This window comes from Thecamonas trahens (genome assembly GCF_000142905.1).
Source record: "Thecamonas trahens ATCC 50062 unplaced genomic scaffold supercont1.4, whole genome shotgun sequence".
NCBI lineage: Eukaryota > Apusomonadida > Apusomonadidae > Thecamonas > Thecamonas trahens.
The window spans coordinates 617,540-632,089 of record NW_013657676.1 but is presented as its reverse complement, the minus strand read 5'-3'; the positions used below and the strand labels follow the sequence as shown (position 1 = coordinate 632,089).

Here is a 14,550-nt window from a genome sequence, read left to right as displayed (position 1 = left end):
ACACTCGTCCTGGCGACCATGTCCATGACTGAGGCGCGAACGTCGCTCATTGATTGGTCGCCGCACAATCCCAACCAGTTTGTCATTGCTGCGGAGGACCTACAGTTCTACGAGTTCTCAGAGGTAATGGCTAGCTATGGGTGAGGAGGAGGGGAAGGGAGGGGAGCGGCTTGATCAACCCGCTGACCGCTTTCGCCATTCTCAGAGAAAAGCCGTCACGATCTGATCACAGGCTGCGGGGCCAAAGGGTGAGGGGGTCAGCGGGCGCATACATGGGCACATGCATGAGGGCAATGGACTTACCACGCATGGTTTACGGCTGAAATGGGAGGTGGCGTAGAACTACGACTCGAGCAAGGACTCGCTGAGGTCGTCGTATGACCTGCTGTCGGTCAACTCGCGACTGGCCTACCCGCGGGTACGTACCTGCGACGAGTTGCTTGTGTGTGTGTGTTTGTGTGTGTGTGTGTGGGGGGGGGGGGGAGGAGATGGTTGACGTATGATGCTCACAGATGGGCACGTTTGGGACTGCCGATTGTGTGTATGGCTGTGTATGGGTGTACGTGTGGGTAGTGTGTGGAATGGTGTCCGGATGCCAACATGCCGCACCTGCTCGCGGTGGGGCTCTCGTCGGGCAAGATGGTGCTGACGCGGCTGACGCGGCGCGGGGCGGAGCCAACATTGTGGAGGTCAAGCCTGTGACGACTCGTCCGGCGCTGGATCTTGCATGGAACACGTACTACCAGCAGTACATTGCAGTTGGGCTGGACACGATGAAGTTTGAGATGTGTGCGCTTGTGTGGGACATCAACGCGACACAGTCGCTCTCGCGCGACTACATGGACTCTGTGGAGACCGAGTACGGGTCGAGCTCGGCCGAGTCTGCGCCGGAACGGGTGTCTGAGGTGTCACTCTCGCAGGGTGCGGCGTCGCTCGAGTGGCTGCCGTCGATGCCCAACTGTCTTGCGGTGGGGACGGTCAAATCGTGGTTCCACGTCTACGATCTTCGGATGGACGTGTCGCAGCCGAACGGGCAGCGGCTGCACAACGGGCCTGTGTGCGGGATGAAGTTTGACACGCTCGCACCGCACCGCGTGGCCACGTATTCACCGCAGACTGGGGTCATCATGGTGTGGGACATCCGCAATTTGACCTCGCCGATCCGCTCTGTGCAGTCTGGCTCCAAGTCGCTCTCACAGATTGCGTGGTCGCCGAGCTCGTCAGGTGTGCTTGCGTCTGTGGGCTCGGGCGACGCGTACGTCAAGCTGTGGGACTTTTCGTCGGACGACGACCTTGCGCTGGTGACGCCTGCGACGGCGTCGCTGATGCAGTCCGAGTTTGGGTCGATGAAGGGTGAGTTTGTGGCCGAGCTCTCCGACTACAAACCACGGGTGATGCGGACGTCGGACCCACTCTCGTCGTTCTCGTGGTCGCCGCACATTGCCAACCGTGCGCTCACCATCTCGCTCTCGGGCAATGTGGAGGAGGTCTCGCTCAACGGCCCGATTCCGCTCGACTGGTCGCCGTTTTCGGACCTGGTCTTTGGCGTCGGCAAGATCAAGTACGCTGGGCGGGTGATCGGACCTGAGGTCGAGGTACGGGCGGGCGCAGGAAACGGCGGGACGACGACGCCGGGCGGGAGCGGGGGCGGCCAAGATGGAAGCGGCAAGGGCGGGAGCGGCAAGGGCGGCGACGTGACGAGCGGCGCGACGGCCGGCGCTGGGGGCGGTGCGGCCGGCGGAGTGGCTGGCGGCGACGGGTCAGTGGCTGTGAGTGCGTCGCGGGCCGGGAGCGCGGCGGTGGCTGCGGCCGCGCTGCTTGCCGACGACCCGGCCGGGTTTGCGGCCAAGACACGAGCTGGCGGGCCGGTGGCGACGCCGTCGCAGCTCTCGTCGTCTTACAAGTCGCGGACGTTTGCATCGAGCTCTGCGGCGGTGCGTGGCGAGAGCGGGAGTGGGCGTGCTCCGGCTGGCAAGGGCCACACCTCTGTGGGGCGGACAGTGCAGGGCTTTGAGGTTATGGAGGTGTCGGCCAAGATGTTTGAGCGGGCGCAGCAGGGGTACTCGATGAACGCGTCGAAGAACTTGTCGATTCTGGCGACGTCGCGGCGGACGTCGGAGCTGTACTCGCCAGGCCTAACCTTCCTCTGGGCGTGGCTCGACCGCGTGGCGAACCTTGTGGTGGATCCTGCGACGGGGGCCAAGCTCGAGTCGCCGTACGACGGGGTGGGCGCGATTTTCAGGCAGGCACGCTCGGCGTCGCAGGCGCAGAGCCCGCACCGCGCGCCGTTCTCGACAGCGTTCACGGTGTACAAGTCTCCGGCGCGTGACGCGGTACTGCGGATGTGCAACTGGGTGCCCGGGTCGTTTAACGACCGGGCGTCATCGGACGCGCAGCGGAAGCGGCGGGCGCTGGAGCGCATTCTGCGGTCGCTGGAGAAGGAGCGGCAGTATGAGCGGTCTGCGGCGCTTGCGCTCTTTCACCTCGACATGAAGCGGGCAATCCGTGCGCTCAAGTCGGACAAGTCGAACAAGAACCTGAGACTCATTGCGATGGCGTTTGCCGGCTTCAACAACGAGACCGACGGCCTGTGGCGTGACCTGTGCCTCACGCTACAGCCGCTGTTCGAGCACCCGTACCTCCGGGCGGCGTTTGCGTTCCTCTCGTCGGACGAGGACTCGTTCCTCCCGGTCCTCCTCGAGGGCGGGCTCGAGCTGACGGACCGGGTGGCGTTTGCAGCGCGGTTCCTCTCTGACGAGAACCTTGCGCTGTATCTCGCTGAGACGCAGGCACAGCTTGTGGCGCGCGGCTCGTTGGAGGGGTGCTGCTGACGGGTCTGACGCCTGCGGGCGTGGAGCTCTTTGCCAACTACGTCGACCTGACGTCGGATGTGCAGACTGCCGCGCTGGCGATGTCTGCGGTGGTGCCGCGCGAGCGCGACGACCCACAGGTCAACGTGTGGATCGAGACGTACCGCGACCTGCTCGACCGGTGGCAGCTCTGGCACGTGCGAGCCAAGTGGGACGTGGCGCGGCTGGCAGAGACGGAACGGAGCGCGATGGCGCGGCCAGCAGGGCGCGGGACGACGGCGGTTGCGGCCGACGTCCATGCACGGTGCTTCCACTGCGACCGGTCGATCTCGCACCTGATGCTGGCGTCGTCCAAGCTGCGACAGTTTACGCTGTCGTCGTCGGCGCCTGCGGCCCGGCGGCGGCCCAAGGCGACGTCGTGCCCATCGTGCGCACGGCCGCTGCCCAAGTGTGCACTCTGTCTCCTCCCGCTCGAGGTGGTGGCGACAGCTTCGATGTCGAACAACACGACTGTCCGCGGTCGCAAGGTCAACTCGCTCGCGCCGGGCTCGGCGGCGTTTGACACGTGGTGGTCGTGGTGCCTCACGTGCCGGCACGGCGGACACGCTGGGCACATGGACGCGTGGTTCTCGGACCACAACGAGTGTCCAGTCTCGGGCTGCGACTGCGTTTGCCGACGGAGCTGACGGCTGGTGCTACAGCTTATTGTGGATCTGCCAGATGCGCGGGCGGTAGGCGCGGATGGCATCGGCGCCGCCCGCCGATGGGCGCGGCGAGGCGGACGCGGCAGCAGCCGGGCGCGCGACGCGGCGCGAGTGGCGCGACGGAGTGCCCAGCTCGGGATACGGGCTGAGCGGGATCGGGGCTCGGCGAGGAGGTGTAAACGGTTGCCGGCTTGTTGGAGTAGAGGTGTTGCGTGTGTCGGCATTGTCGGACGTGGAGGCCGTGTCTGGGTCGTCGTAGACGGGGTTTGCGACGAAGCCGTCAGCGTCGCCAAGGTCAGATGACGACGTCACGTCGGCATCTAGGTCAACGGCCGTTGTCAGTGCGGTGTCGGCGTGCAAGTGGTCAACATGACTGTCGTCCACATGTCCGTCGTCATCCACATCGTCGTAGAGGGGGTTCATGGCGGACCCTGCCTCGTGGCCATCACTGTCGTTGTCCATGTCGTCGTAGAGCGGGTTCATGACGGTCCGGGCGTCGTGGTTGAGATCAGAAGCCGAGGTCGTGTCCGCATCGGGATCAAAGACTACGGCGGGCGTGGCGTCGTCGTAGAGCGGGTTCATGACGGTCCGGGCGTCGTGGTTGAGATCAGAAGCCGAGGTCGTGTCCGCATCGGGATCAAAGACTACGGCGGGCGTGGCGTCGTCGTAGAGCGGGTTCATGACGGTCCGGGCGTCGTTGTTGAGATCAGAAGCCGAGGTCGTGTCCGCATCGGGATCAAAGACTACGGCGGGCGTGGCGTCGTCGTAGAGCGGGTTCATGACGGTCCGGGCGTCGTTGTTGAGATCAGAAGACGAGGTCGTGTCCGCATCGGGATCAAGGACGACGGCGGGCGTGGCGTCGTCGTAGAGCGGGTTCATGACGGTCCGGGCGTCGTTGTTGAGATCAGAAGACGAGGTCGTGTCCGCATCGGGATCAAAGACTACGGCGGGCGTGGCGTCGTCGTAGAGCGGGTTCATGACGGTCCGGGCGTCGTTGTTGAGATCAGAAGACGAGGTCGTGTCCGCATCGGGATCAAAGACTACGGCGGGCGTGGCGTCGTCGTAGAGCGGGTTCATGACACTGCCATCAGCGTTGACAAGATCGGAGGAAGACATCGTGCCCGCGTCAGCAACAGCCACGGCTGAAAGCGGATATTCGGGCTCGGCAGCAAGATCAAACAGCGGGTTGTCCACCGCTGAGGCGAGGCCAGCCGACGGGTCAAACAGCGGATTCGCTTCTCCATCTTCAAACAGTGGATTGGCACCACCGCGCCCGCTCGACGACGAGTCCGCCAGCGGGTCAAAGACTGGATTGGCGAGCCCTCCGTCGTCACCAGGCTCGGCTGGTGCCGTATCGGCAGTGCTCTCTGAAGACATGTCGTAGCACGGCCCGCTGGTGCCGGCTCCAAGAGCCATTGCACTTGCTGGAGTCGGGGCTGCCAAAGGCCTGCCCGCTGTCTGTGGGCGATCGCGCTCGGTGGTTGACGGCTTGCGCTTGCGGCGGCGGACCAAGAGCCACAGCCCGGCACCGGCGCATCCAAGAAAGCCCACGCCGAGGCCAATGAGAAGCCAGAGGTTGATGCCTCCCACAACTGGGTCAAACGACCACGCCGACCAGGCGATGACCTCGACAACTGCAAGGGCGCCAACAGCGGCAGTACCCAGCGCAGCGACAAGGAGCACAATGCCTACGATCTGACCCCCATGTCCCGTCTTTGGTCCCTTCGCAGCCTCTAGATCCAGCACTCCATCCTGTCTCGCCTTCCGCGCCTCCCACGCACGGCGCTTGCCCACAATCTCCTTCTGTCGCTCCGCGGGCAACTGAGCAAACCGCAGCCGCTGGCCAGCCGTCATAAACGCGAGCTCAGTCTCGGAAAATGGCAACGGTCGTGAGGCATCGTTCGCCGCTACCGGCGCTGGCTCGTCGCCAGCTCCTCTGCATCCGTCTCCTGACGAGCTCGGCATGTGCTCCGTCTCTGACGCCGTCTCGCCATCGTGTCGGCCGTCGTCTATCGAGGCCTGTCCGCCATCCGCCACACTCGGAGCGCTCGCAGCAGCGGTAGGTACAAGCAAGGCAGCTGGCGACTCGACGTGATTGTCAAGCATGCTCAACTCGTCAAGGTTGTCCATTGGCATGTCCATGCCGTCGTCAAACAGCGCAGACAAGGCAGCATTCTGCGCCGCATCCCGCGCGCTGGCTGACACCGGCTGTGGCGCCAACTCGGCCTCGCTGAACTCCATCGACTGGCAGACGAGTATCTCGGGTGGCGGCGGAAGCGCGGCATCCCACAAAAAATATTCGTCAATCAGCACTTGCCTGTCTGGAACTCACTTTCGACGTCCTTGGAGGTCCCAGTCAACCTTGAGCGCTGCATGAGCTACGAAAAGGTACCACGTGTAATTTCCTAGCCAATTTCGGCTGAAAGCCACTGCGGTCGCTCACCTCATGACCGGGACGCGACGAGCTCCTCTATGCGGCAAACAAGGGCACACAAGCTGCATTCGAGATCAGCCGAACATCCACTCAGTGCTGCACGCTCGCTGTGGATATCTGAGGCGGGCTTCAAGTGTGTGTGGCAGGCAAAACATGGCTCACGACGCGGATACGCTAGCCAATAAGGGATCTCGTCCGCAATTTGGTTCAATCAAGGCGGTGATTGGACGCATCTTCAGCCGAGATCGCTACCAGCCGCTTGCGGGGCCCATACACAAAGTCAGCTCGCCGCAATACACATCCAAATGGCCAAGACTGCAGCACACAATGCTGCCAATCATGCCGGCTAAATGGCTGCATTTGATCAGCTCTAGATTCGCCACACCCAGCGTCGTCGCCTACATTGACGGCTGAAATTGCTCATTTGGCGGCCAAGAGACAAAAACAGCGACGCAATCGGCAGGCCTTCCTCCACATCCGCAATCAGCATCCACCACAACATGTCAATATCATCATCATCTTCGACCTCCAGCTCAACATCTTCTAACACTTGTGCCTCATCATCAACCACCACCATGGATCAGGCACCACTCACAAGCAGCAGTCCGGCGGTCAAGTCCAACTCGTCCGCCCTGACGACCAAAGCATGGGCACTAGGCTTTGTCGTGATGGCGGCTACGGGCGTCGCCTTTGGCTTTGCCATGCAGAAGGCCTGGGTCTTTGATCCGTTCATCGTCCGGCGGCAGTTTGCCTTTTCCAACTTTATCATGCTCAAGATGTTTGCAGCCGCCGGCGCGACATCGGCCTTTGTGCTTGCGGCGCTGTCGCTGGTGGCACCCCAGGCGTTTGCGGCGACGATGAAGGGCGCATACACCAACGATCGCGGTGTTGTCTCGGCCTTTATCGGCGGAGCTCTCATCGGCATGGGCGGCTTTGTTGTCGCCGGCTCATGCCCCGGTACAGTCTTCTCGCAGCTCGGTGCCGGCGTCACCACCTCGCCGCTCACCTTTGCCGGCGGTCTTTTCGGCGCGCTCATCTACGGCCTCGTCCATCCGTATCTCTCTGGAGCGAGCCGCAAGCCTGCGGCGATCCAGGACTCGGAGACCGCGCATCTGTCCGAGAGCGAGGGCAAGGCCGCGTTCAACTTTCTGACCTTTGGCCAGCCGGCGACGCCGACACTCGACAAGCAGTTCAACGTGCCGTACGCAGCGATTGCCATCCCGCTCGGCCTGGTGTTTGCTGGCATGGTCATCGCGCTCGAGATTGTTGTGCCTGCTAACGATGATCTGCCTGCTGGGACAACGATCGAGTCCGACTGGGTCCTTGCCAAGCGGGCGTGGCCGCCATGGGCCTCGGGCCTTGTCCTTGGCTCGATGCAGCTCCCACTTGCGCTTATTCTCAACCGCACTCTCGGGGCGTCGACCTCGTTTGTCTCGCTCCTGTCGTCGCTGATGACGCTGCTGCTGCCCAACAGGGCCATGAGCTCGTCATCGATGTCGTACTTTAAGGGCAAGCACATCTGGAGCAAGTCCGGCTTCCAGCTCATCTTTGTCATCGCCGCCATTCTCGGCTCGTTTTCCTCAGCAAGCCTCGGCGATTCCTTTGATGAGCTCCATGGCGTCCATCCCGCTGCTGCCTTCTTTGGAGGCGCCATCATGCTCTTTGGTGCACGACTCGGCGGCGGCTGCACCTCTGGCCACGGCCTCTCCGGCACTGCCAAGCTTCAGTGGGCTTCGTTTGCCTCATTTATCGGCATGTTTGGCTTTGCTGTCCCGCTCGGCCTACTCTGGGAGTACGCATAGTAGCTCCATCACTACGATAAACCCTCTCATCGTCATCGCCACATTCCCCTCGTTCATGCCATACCCCCAAAGAACCCCCCCCCCCCCCCCCCCCCGCCCTGCAATCACCGGCTACCCGCCAACTCACGGCCATCTCTCCGCCGCTCGCCACCCCACTCGCTCACCACCGACCCACGCCAGCTCCCGTACCCACCACCTACCCACCACCCACCACCACCCACCAGGCAGGACGCAACACATCATGTCGACTGAAGCGTCTGGAGGATTCACGTACACAGCAACTGAGCGGCTCTCATGCGCAGCCTTTTCACCCTACAGCCACTCTGGTGAGCTTGTGGCAGTGGCGGGACGGAGCCGTATCTCGCTCCTTGTGCGACATGATACCAGTCTGACGCATATGTTTGATTATCATCATGGCATGGGTGATGTACATGCTCTTGCATGGTCTCCTGCTGCTGCGCTTCATGGTCCTGCTGCTGAAGATGCTCGCGCTGCCAATCAAGACATTGCTCGTCTCGCTGCTGCTCAAGCTGCCGCCGCATCGGCTGCCGCTACCGTCACATCACCGTCTTCGTCTATGGCTTCTCGCTCTATGGCCGCCAATGCTTCGTTCTCGGCAGATACTTCGTTTGCTGCTTCTCGCTCGGCTGCTGTGGCTCGGGGGGCCGACGGCACCGTGGCCATCGAGGACGAGGACGCTGCCGCCCGCATGGCCTCGGACGCCCATCTGGCCTTTTGCATGGCCGGCGACGACCATACCATCCGCTACTATGCCTCGGACGTGCTCGAGTCGCTCAACGTCCGCGTTGTCCTCGACGGGCACGAGTCATACGTCAACAGCCTCGCCTTTTCTCCGCTCGCCGACGCCGGCGACACCATCGCCTCCACCTCGGACGATGCCTCGGTCAAGCTCTTCTCGCTCGAGACCCAGGGCCTGCTCCGCTCGTTTGCCCTTGACTCGGCCGGAAAAGACGTGGTCTTCCACCCGTCGTCGCCGTTTCAGCTCATGGTGGCCGAGGCCGCCGGCCTTGTCTCGGTCCTCGACCTCCGCATGGGCGCCGCCGCCTACTCGCTCCTCCATCCGGACGGTGGCTCGTTCCGCTCGGTCGACTGGTGCGGCCCGTCGCCGTCACGCATCGGCGGTCTCGATGCCGACGCTTACTTTGTGTGGGACATCCGCGCCGGCTACGCCCTCTCCCCGCTTGTCCACACCGGCCCTGCCCACGGCCTCGGCTCGGCCGGCCGCTTCGCCTGGTCGCATGTCGACGATGCCGTCTTTGCCACCTCCTCGCTCACCGACACCGTCAAGATCTGGAACTGCGCCAAGCTCGACGCCCCTGCTGTTCACTCCCAGGCCGGCGCACGTGTCTCGTCGCTCTCCTGGTCCGGCTCGTCAGCCGCCCTCGTCTCCACAGGCGATGACAAGCTCTACTGCTGGCTCACCTACTGATCACCACCACCAGCCCATCCACCCACCCACCCCCATCTACTCACACGTACGTACATAGCCACACAAATTGATGACAAAACCCCCCTCCCCAAATGCCCGTCCCCTCCTCCACCACGTATGTCATGACTGCTCCCTGCTCCACACTCCGCGCGCCCATCTCCCGCACGATCCCTCACACCCGTCTCCACCCCCCCCCCCCTCGTCTGGTCAAACAGGATGGCTCTTCCGCCTGGCACAGCATCTACACCGCTGCTCGCCACACCTATCAACGGGAGTGGAAGCGCCACAGAGAGCCTCGGCGAGAGCAGGAGGAGCTCAAGTGGACGTGGGTCGGTGGCCAAGCTCAATTGCTCTTTGGTGGCATCGCTGGCATCGCTGCTGAAACTGGCGGCATCGACACGGACATCGGTCTCGGTGGCTTTGATCTTGGCTCTCCTTGCCGTCTCCATCCTCGAGCAAGTTGCTGTTTACTATGTCGGCCTCTTGCCTTCTCGGTTTTACTCGGTCCTCTCGTCCCATAATCATGATGCCTTTGTGGCGCTTCTCTGGCGATCGCTTGTCCTCACCATCATTGTCGCCCTCCTCAACTCGCTTGCCGCCCTCCTCGCCTCGCTCATCGCCCTGGGAACGCGATCAGCGCTCTCAGGCATGCTGCAAAGCCAGTACCTTGCAAGCCGTGCCTACTACGGCCTGTCGCGGCCGGCGCTGCCGCGGCTAGACGGCGTCGAGCTCGTCGGCATCGACAACCCGGACCAGCGGCTGGTCCAGGATGTCGACGACTTGACGACGACCCTGACCCAGGCCGTCCCGCCATTTCTCCTTGCGCCGTTCATCATCGCCTTTTACACTTACGTCACCTACGAGTCGATGGGCTGGGAGGGTCCGCTCTACATCTACGGCTACTTTCTCGTCGCCACCATCATCAACAAGTTCCTGCTCTCGCCGATCGTGGCCTTCATCTTTGCGCAAGAGCGGCTCGAGGGAAACTACCGCTACGGCCACGCCCGAGTCCGGACCTACGCCGAGTCGATCGCCTTTCTCTCCGGCGCTGATGCCGAGAGCGCTGGCCTTGCCGTCTCGCTCCGCCGCCTTGTCTCCAACGCGCGCGCCATCATCTGGCGAGAGTTTCCGCTTGACCTCTCCACTCGGTTCTTTGCTGGGCTCGGCGGTATTCTCTCGTACCTCATTGTCTCCATCCCGATCTTTCACGGTCGCTACGAGCACAAGTCGCCCGGCGAGACCGCCGAAATCATCTCCAAAACCTCGTTCTACGCCATCTACCTCATCTACTCGTTCACGCAGCTCCTGGAACTGTCCAAGCAGCTCACCCTCGCCGCCGGCCTCACCGCACGTCTTGCCACCCTCCGCACCGCGCTCGACGACGCCAGCGCACCCGAGCCGGATGCAGGCATCCTTATCGACGCCGACTCGGACATGCTTGACCTTGACTGCGTCACTGTCTGCACCCCGACCGGTCGCGTTCTCCTGCAGGACGTGAGTGTGTCTGTTCCGCGTGGCGGCCTCCTCATCCGCGGTCCGTCCGGCTGCGGCAAGTCGTCGCTTCTACGCGCCATCGCTGGCCTCTGGCCGTTTGCCGGCACCATCACTCGCCCGTCCGAGCACCTCGCCTTTGTCCCACAGGTCCCGTACCTGGGCGGCTCGCGCTCGTCGTTTGCTGCTGCGCTCGCCTACCCGGCGCCAGTTCCGTCTTCTCCCACTCGCGACGACGCGCTCGAGCTGCGCAAGGTCCTTGCCGACGTCGGCCTTGCTGATCTACCGCGCCAGCTCGGCGTCGGCCTCTTCACTCCGCTAGACCTGCATGCTACTCTCTCTGTCGGCGAGCAGCAGCGGCTGGCCTTTGCGCGACTGCTTTATGCCCGCCCGCGCTGTGCGGTGCTTGATGAGGCCACCTCTGCCCTTGACGAGCAGACCGAGGCTAGTCTGTACAACCTTCTCCATGTCCACGGCATCCGCTTCGTCTCGGTTGGCCACCGCTCGACCCTTGCCCCCTTCCACGCCGCCGTCCTTGACATTGTCCCCGCGGCCTCGACACTCTCCAGCCCGCCTCGCGCCGCGGCACCACCTCTTCCCTCGCCAGCCGCCATCGCCCCAACACCTTTGCTCCACTCGCCCTCGCTCGATCTCGACAATCTCGACGATCGTGATGATCTTGAATGAAATGCCGTCAATGCCCCGCCCGACACATCTTGCTGCTCCCGCTCACCACCTGTCGCCATCGCCCACACCAGCATGAGCGCCACCTCTTCCGCAGCGCTCGAGCTTCTCGACGCAGACTACCAAAGCCAAGTAACTGTACAAGACTCGCTCATACCTGGTGCCGGTGCTGGTCTCTTTGCCCGAGACGCCATTCTCACTGGCTCTGTCATTGCCCTCTACCCAGGCGTGTCTTTCTCTGACGATCAGGTTGCCATTATGTCGCTCAATCCGGCGTATGTGGACAACGAGTACCTCCTTGCTCTCCCATGTGTGCAAAGAGTACTTGATGGAGCTGTCGCCATCTCGGCCTTGTCTACCACGGTATGGCGGTCCTGTGTCGATCGCTACCGCTCGGCGGGCTGGCCGAGCCTGGCGCGAGCCTTTGATGATGGCGATAGCTACGTCGCCGTCGGCCACTTTGCCAATCATGCCGGACCAGAAGCTCCAACGCCCGCGTCCAGTCGATAGTGTTTGATCTGACTACGCTGGATAGCGATCAAATTGCGCGGGTCCCCAACGCAGACTTTACCACATCCGCCGACAACGTCATCCATGGCGCGGCCCTCGTCGCCGCCACTGACATTGCCGCCGGGAGCGAGATAGTCATCGACTACGCCTTTGGGCCAAGCGCTGCCGCTCGGGCTGCAGCCTGGTACGTGGCTGCTGACAGTGCGACGTGACGTCATCCTGCCGTGCCCCGGTTGGCGGGGTTGTACTCGTGCGAGTCCCAGTCAAAGCCGGGCGCCTCGCACTCCGCCGGGTGCGGAAAGTTGCTAATCATGCTCGCGTCACGGCCAGCGCCGTTGAGATGGATACCGAAGCAGCGTGAGCGCCACTCATCCGGATGGTTGAGCCGGAGGCCACCCCAGCAGTTGGCCCACGGCCGTTCGTCGGTGTGGGCCACAAAGTTGACGAACGACGACTTGCGCTCGTTGTACGGCCCGGCTAGCCGGCCGAGCTCCGGGAAGAAACACTCGCTGTAAGCGAGCATCGTCGCCTCGTAGGTCGAAAAGTCTATCTTGGCAAGCTTGCCGGCCGGTATGTCCAGCACTGCAAGCTTGCCGCACTTGCCATCATAGCCCGGGAGTCCGTTGAGCTCGGCCTCGGCGCCGAGAAACTCGAGCATCGTCTCCATGAACGAGCCGTTGTCCGACTGGAGTGTAAACTGCTTGTGCCGCGCAAAGAAAACGGCACGAAATGCCTCAAGCCACGATCCGGCCGCCTGTGTCGAGAACAGCAGCGCGTTCTGGTTGTAGCCCCAGAACTGGAACTTCTGATCCATGATGGTCAGCGGGTGGCCCTCGTAGTACCGTGTGAGTGCAAAGTTCATCATCGGCGGGACAAGGAGCGTGTCTGCGCCAATCATGTACACCAGGTCGTACTCGCCCGAGACCAGATGTCGCGTCAGCGCCTTGTGCCACGCGTACATCCGCTCCTCACGGTACCAGCCTTCCTGCGAGTACTCATCGTCGCCATCGGCGGCCTCAGCGGCCACAAGCTTGGGATCGAGCTCATCGGTGATGATCAGATCATATCCGTGGGTGGCCGCATAGCATGCCTTCCAGTACACCTCGGTCTCGTACTTGGTGTATGTGTCCTCGGTCGCCCATGAGAAGATAAGTACCCGCAGCGGCTCACCAGCCTTGCGCCCGCTCCCACTACTCCGCCGCACCTCATCCGGCACGCTTCGGTCGTCGATCTCGGCCACGTCGGCATCATCAAGCCCAAGGTACGTTGCCCAGCTCTCGGCCTCTTGTCCATGTTTGGCCAGTTGCGCCGTCGCTAGCGCTGCGTGTTGCCGCGATCGTGTCGACGCTAGCCGCTCGAGATGGTCGATGCGGGCCTCGAGCGCTGTAACCTTGGCATCGCGTGCCTTCTGCGCCTGATCATGCACGTGGCTTGCTCTACCCCTCGGTCGCAGCGTATACGTAAGCGTCACCGTCATTTGGTACATCAACCACCCCAGCAGCACCACCATGATCACCCTTCCGACCCGCACATTCATGCCGAGCAGCCTCGCCCACGATCCACACGCGGTGAACCTACCCGAGCTTGACCTTTGCATGCTCGACAACAACGACACTCACGACAGCAAAATCTCGCCTATATGCAAGCCTAGCTCGTCCTCTAAGCCTTGGTCCGACTAGTGCAGTAGTCTCGGCTCCCGAAGCTTGGGTGGCTAGCGCTGTTGCGGCGCGCTGCCGATGTTGCCGCGACTGCTCGCGAGGCAAAATGGCTCGATTTGACCTTGTTTTTTTCTGATTGCAGCCATCGCTCCTCATGTCGGCAACGGCCACGCCGACCGGCCAGCTCGTCCATCGCAAGAAGATCCACAACATCGTCGTGCTCTCCCGTCCGGCCGCTGTGTTCAACTCTGTCATGCTCTCCTTCCCGGTCGTCGGGGTCGTCAACAACAAGCTCCGCACCGTCCGCGCCGTACGCCACCTCGCGCGCCTCGCCCATACTCCCAGGTCGGGCATTCTTCAGGCGGGCGTCTACCTATCGGCCGCCATCACGTGCATGCGCGCCTCTCACCTCGAGCCGCAGGCCAAGCAGGCGTCGCGCAGCGCCGGCCGGTGACCTGGAAGTCAAGCATCATCGCGTTGTCCACTTATTGACGCGCGACAACGTGTCTGAACGACGACCGTACCGCTTAGAGTTACGGCCAAACTCCCTCTGCAGCCGATCGAAACGGAAACGAATATTATTGCATAATAACAACGAGAGCGACCTCATTCCAGGCAACTCAAGCAAGTGACTGACTTCCGCCCTCACACGCCCACCCACCTCTCACTCTCGCACACCCTTACCCACCATGGGAGTACGCACTCAGCCAAGACCCCCGCCCCCCCGCCCCCCGCCCCACCCTCCCACCCACCCCCTCTCGTCTCCCTTCCCTGCCCCTGCCCCCCACACTCGATGACCTCATCCTCGAGCTTCCGCATTCTGGGTCTGGTCTGGAGATCAAGAAACGGACGTATCATCTGCGCAAGTACCACGACTGCTTTGTGCGCTCGGAGGCGGAGCACTGGATGCTTGACGCGACTGGTGACGTGGTGGGATCTCGGGAAGGATGCTGTCGTCTTCCTTCAGGGCTTGGGCCGACATCATAGTCATTCGGCACGCCTGCGAC

General features: G+C 62.7%; 6 protein-coding genes across 6 annotated transcripts; 4 read left to right on the top strand and 2 right to left on the bottom strand.

The window, feature by feature from the left end:
• Positions 1-18: 18 nt before the first annotated feature.
• On the top strand, positions 19-3,531 carry AMSG_01145 (WD repeat-containing protein mio; the record flags this gene model as incomplete). The annotated part of the gene is made up of 4 exons (XM_013906856.1): positions 19-123; positions 341-422; positions 574-2,798; positions 2,858-3,531. The coding sequence occupies 4 exons, from the start codon at positions 19-21 to the stop codon at positions 3,494-3,496; spliced, it is 3,051 nt and encodes a 1,016-aa protein (XP_013762310.1). The 3' UTR covers positions 3,497-3,531.
• On the bottom strand, positions 3,506-5,755 carry AMSG_01144 (uncharacterized protein; the record flags this gene model as incomplete). Its single annotated transcript, XM_013906855.1, has 1 exon — positions 3,506-5,755. The coding sequence occupies one exon, from the start codon at positions 5,753-5,755 to the stop codon at positions 3,506-3,508; it is 2,250 nt and encodes a 749-aa protein (XP_013762309.1).
• A 686-nt stretch (positions 5,756-6,441) lies between these two features.
• AMSG_01143 (YeeE/YedE family protein) lies at positions 6,442-7,787 on the top strand. Its single transcript, XM_013906854.1, has one exon. The coding sequence runs from the start codon at positions 6,449-6,451 to the stop codon at positions 7,748-7,750; it is 1,302 nt and encodes a 433-aa protein (XP_013762308.1). The 5' UTR covers positions 6,442-6,448; the 3' UTR covers positions 7,751-7,787.
• A 555-nt stretch (positions 7,788-8,342) lies between these two features.
• On the top strand, positions 8,343-9,224 carry AMSG_01142 (nucleoporin 37; the record flags this gene model as incomplete). Its single annotated transcript, XM_013906853.1, has 1 exon — positions 8,343-9,224. One exon carries the CDS (start codon positions 8,343-8,345, stop codon positions 9,198-9,200), a length of 858 nt encoding a protein of 285 aa, XP_013762307.1. The 3' UTR covers positions 9,201-9,224.
• Positions 9,225-9,416: 192 nt separating this feature from the next.
• Positions 9,417-11,470, top strand: AMSG_11639 (uncharacterized protein; the record flags this gene model as incomplete). Its single annotated transcript, XM_013906881.1, has 1 exon — positions 9,417-11,470. One exon carries the CDS (start codon positions 9,417-9,419, stop codon positions 11,376-11,378), a length of 1,962 nt encoding a protein of 653 aa, XP_013762335.1. The 3' UTR covers positions 11,379-11,470.
• A 678-nt stretch (positions 11,471-12,148) lies between these two features.
• On the bottom strand, positions 12,149-13,362 carry AMSG_01139 (uncharacterized protein; the record flags this gene model as incomplete). Its single annotated transcript, XM_013906852.1, has 2 exons — positions 12,149-12,162; positions 12,210-13,362. The coding sequence occupies 2 exons, from the start codon at positions 13,360-13,362 to the stop codon at positions 12,149-12,151; spliced, it is 1,167 nt and encodes a 388-aa protein (XP_013762306.1).
• Positions 13,363-14,550: the final 1,188 nt, after the last annotated feature.

What these genes read in the sequence shown, in the direction of transcription:
- AMSG_01143 (XM_013906854.1), top strand. Translation starts at nt 6,449, where the DNA reads ATGTCAATATCATCATCATCTTCGACCTCCAGCTCAACATCTTCTAAC.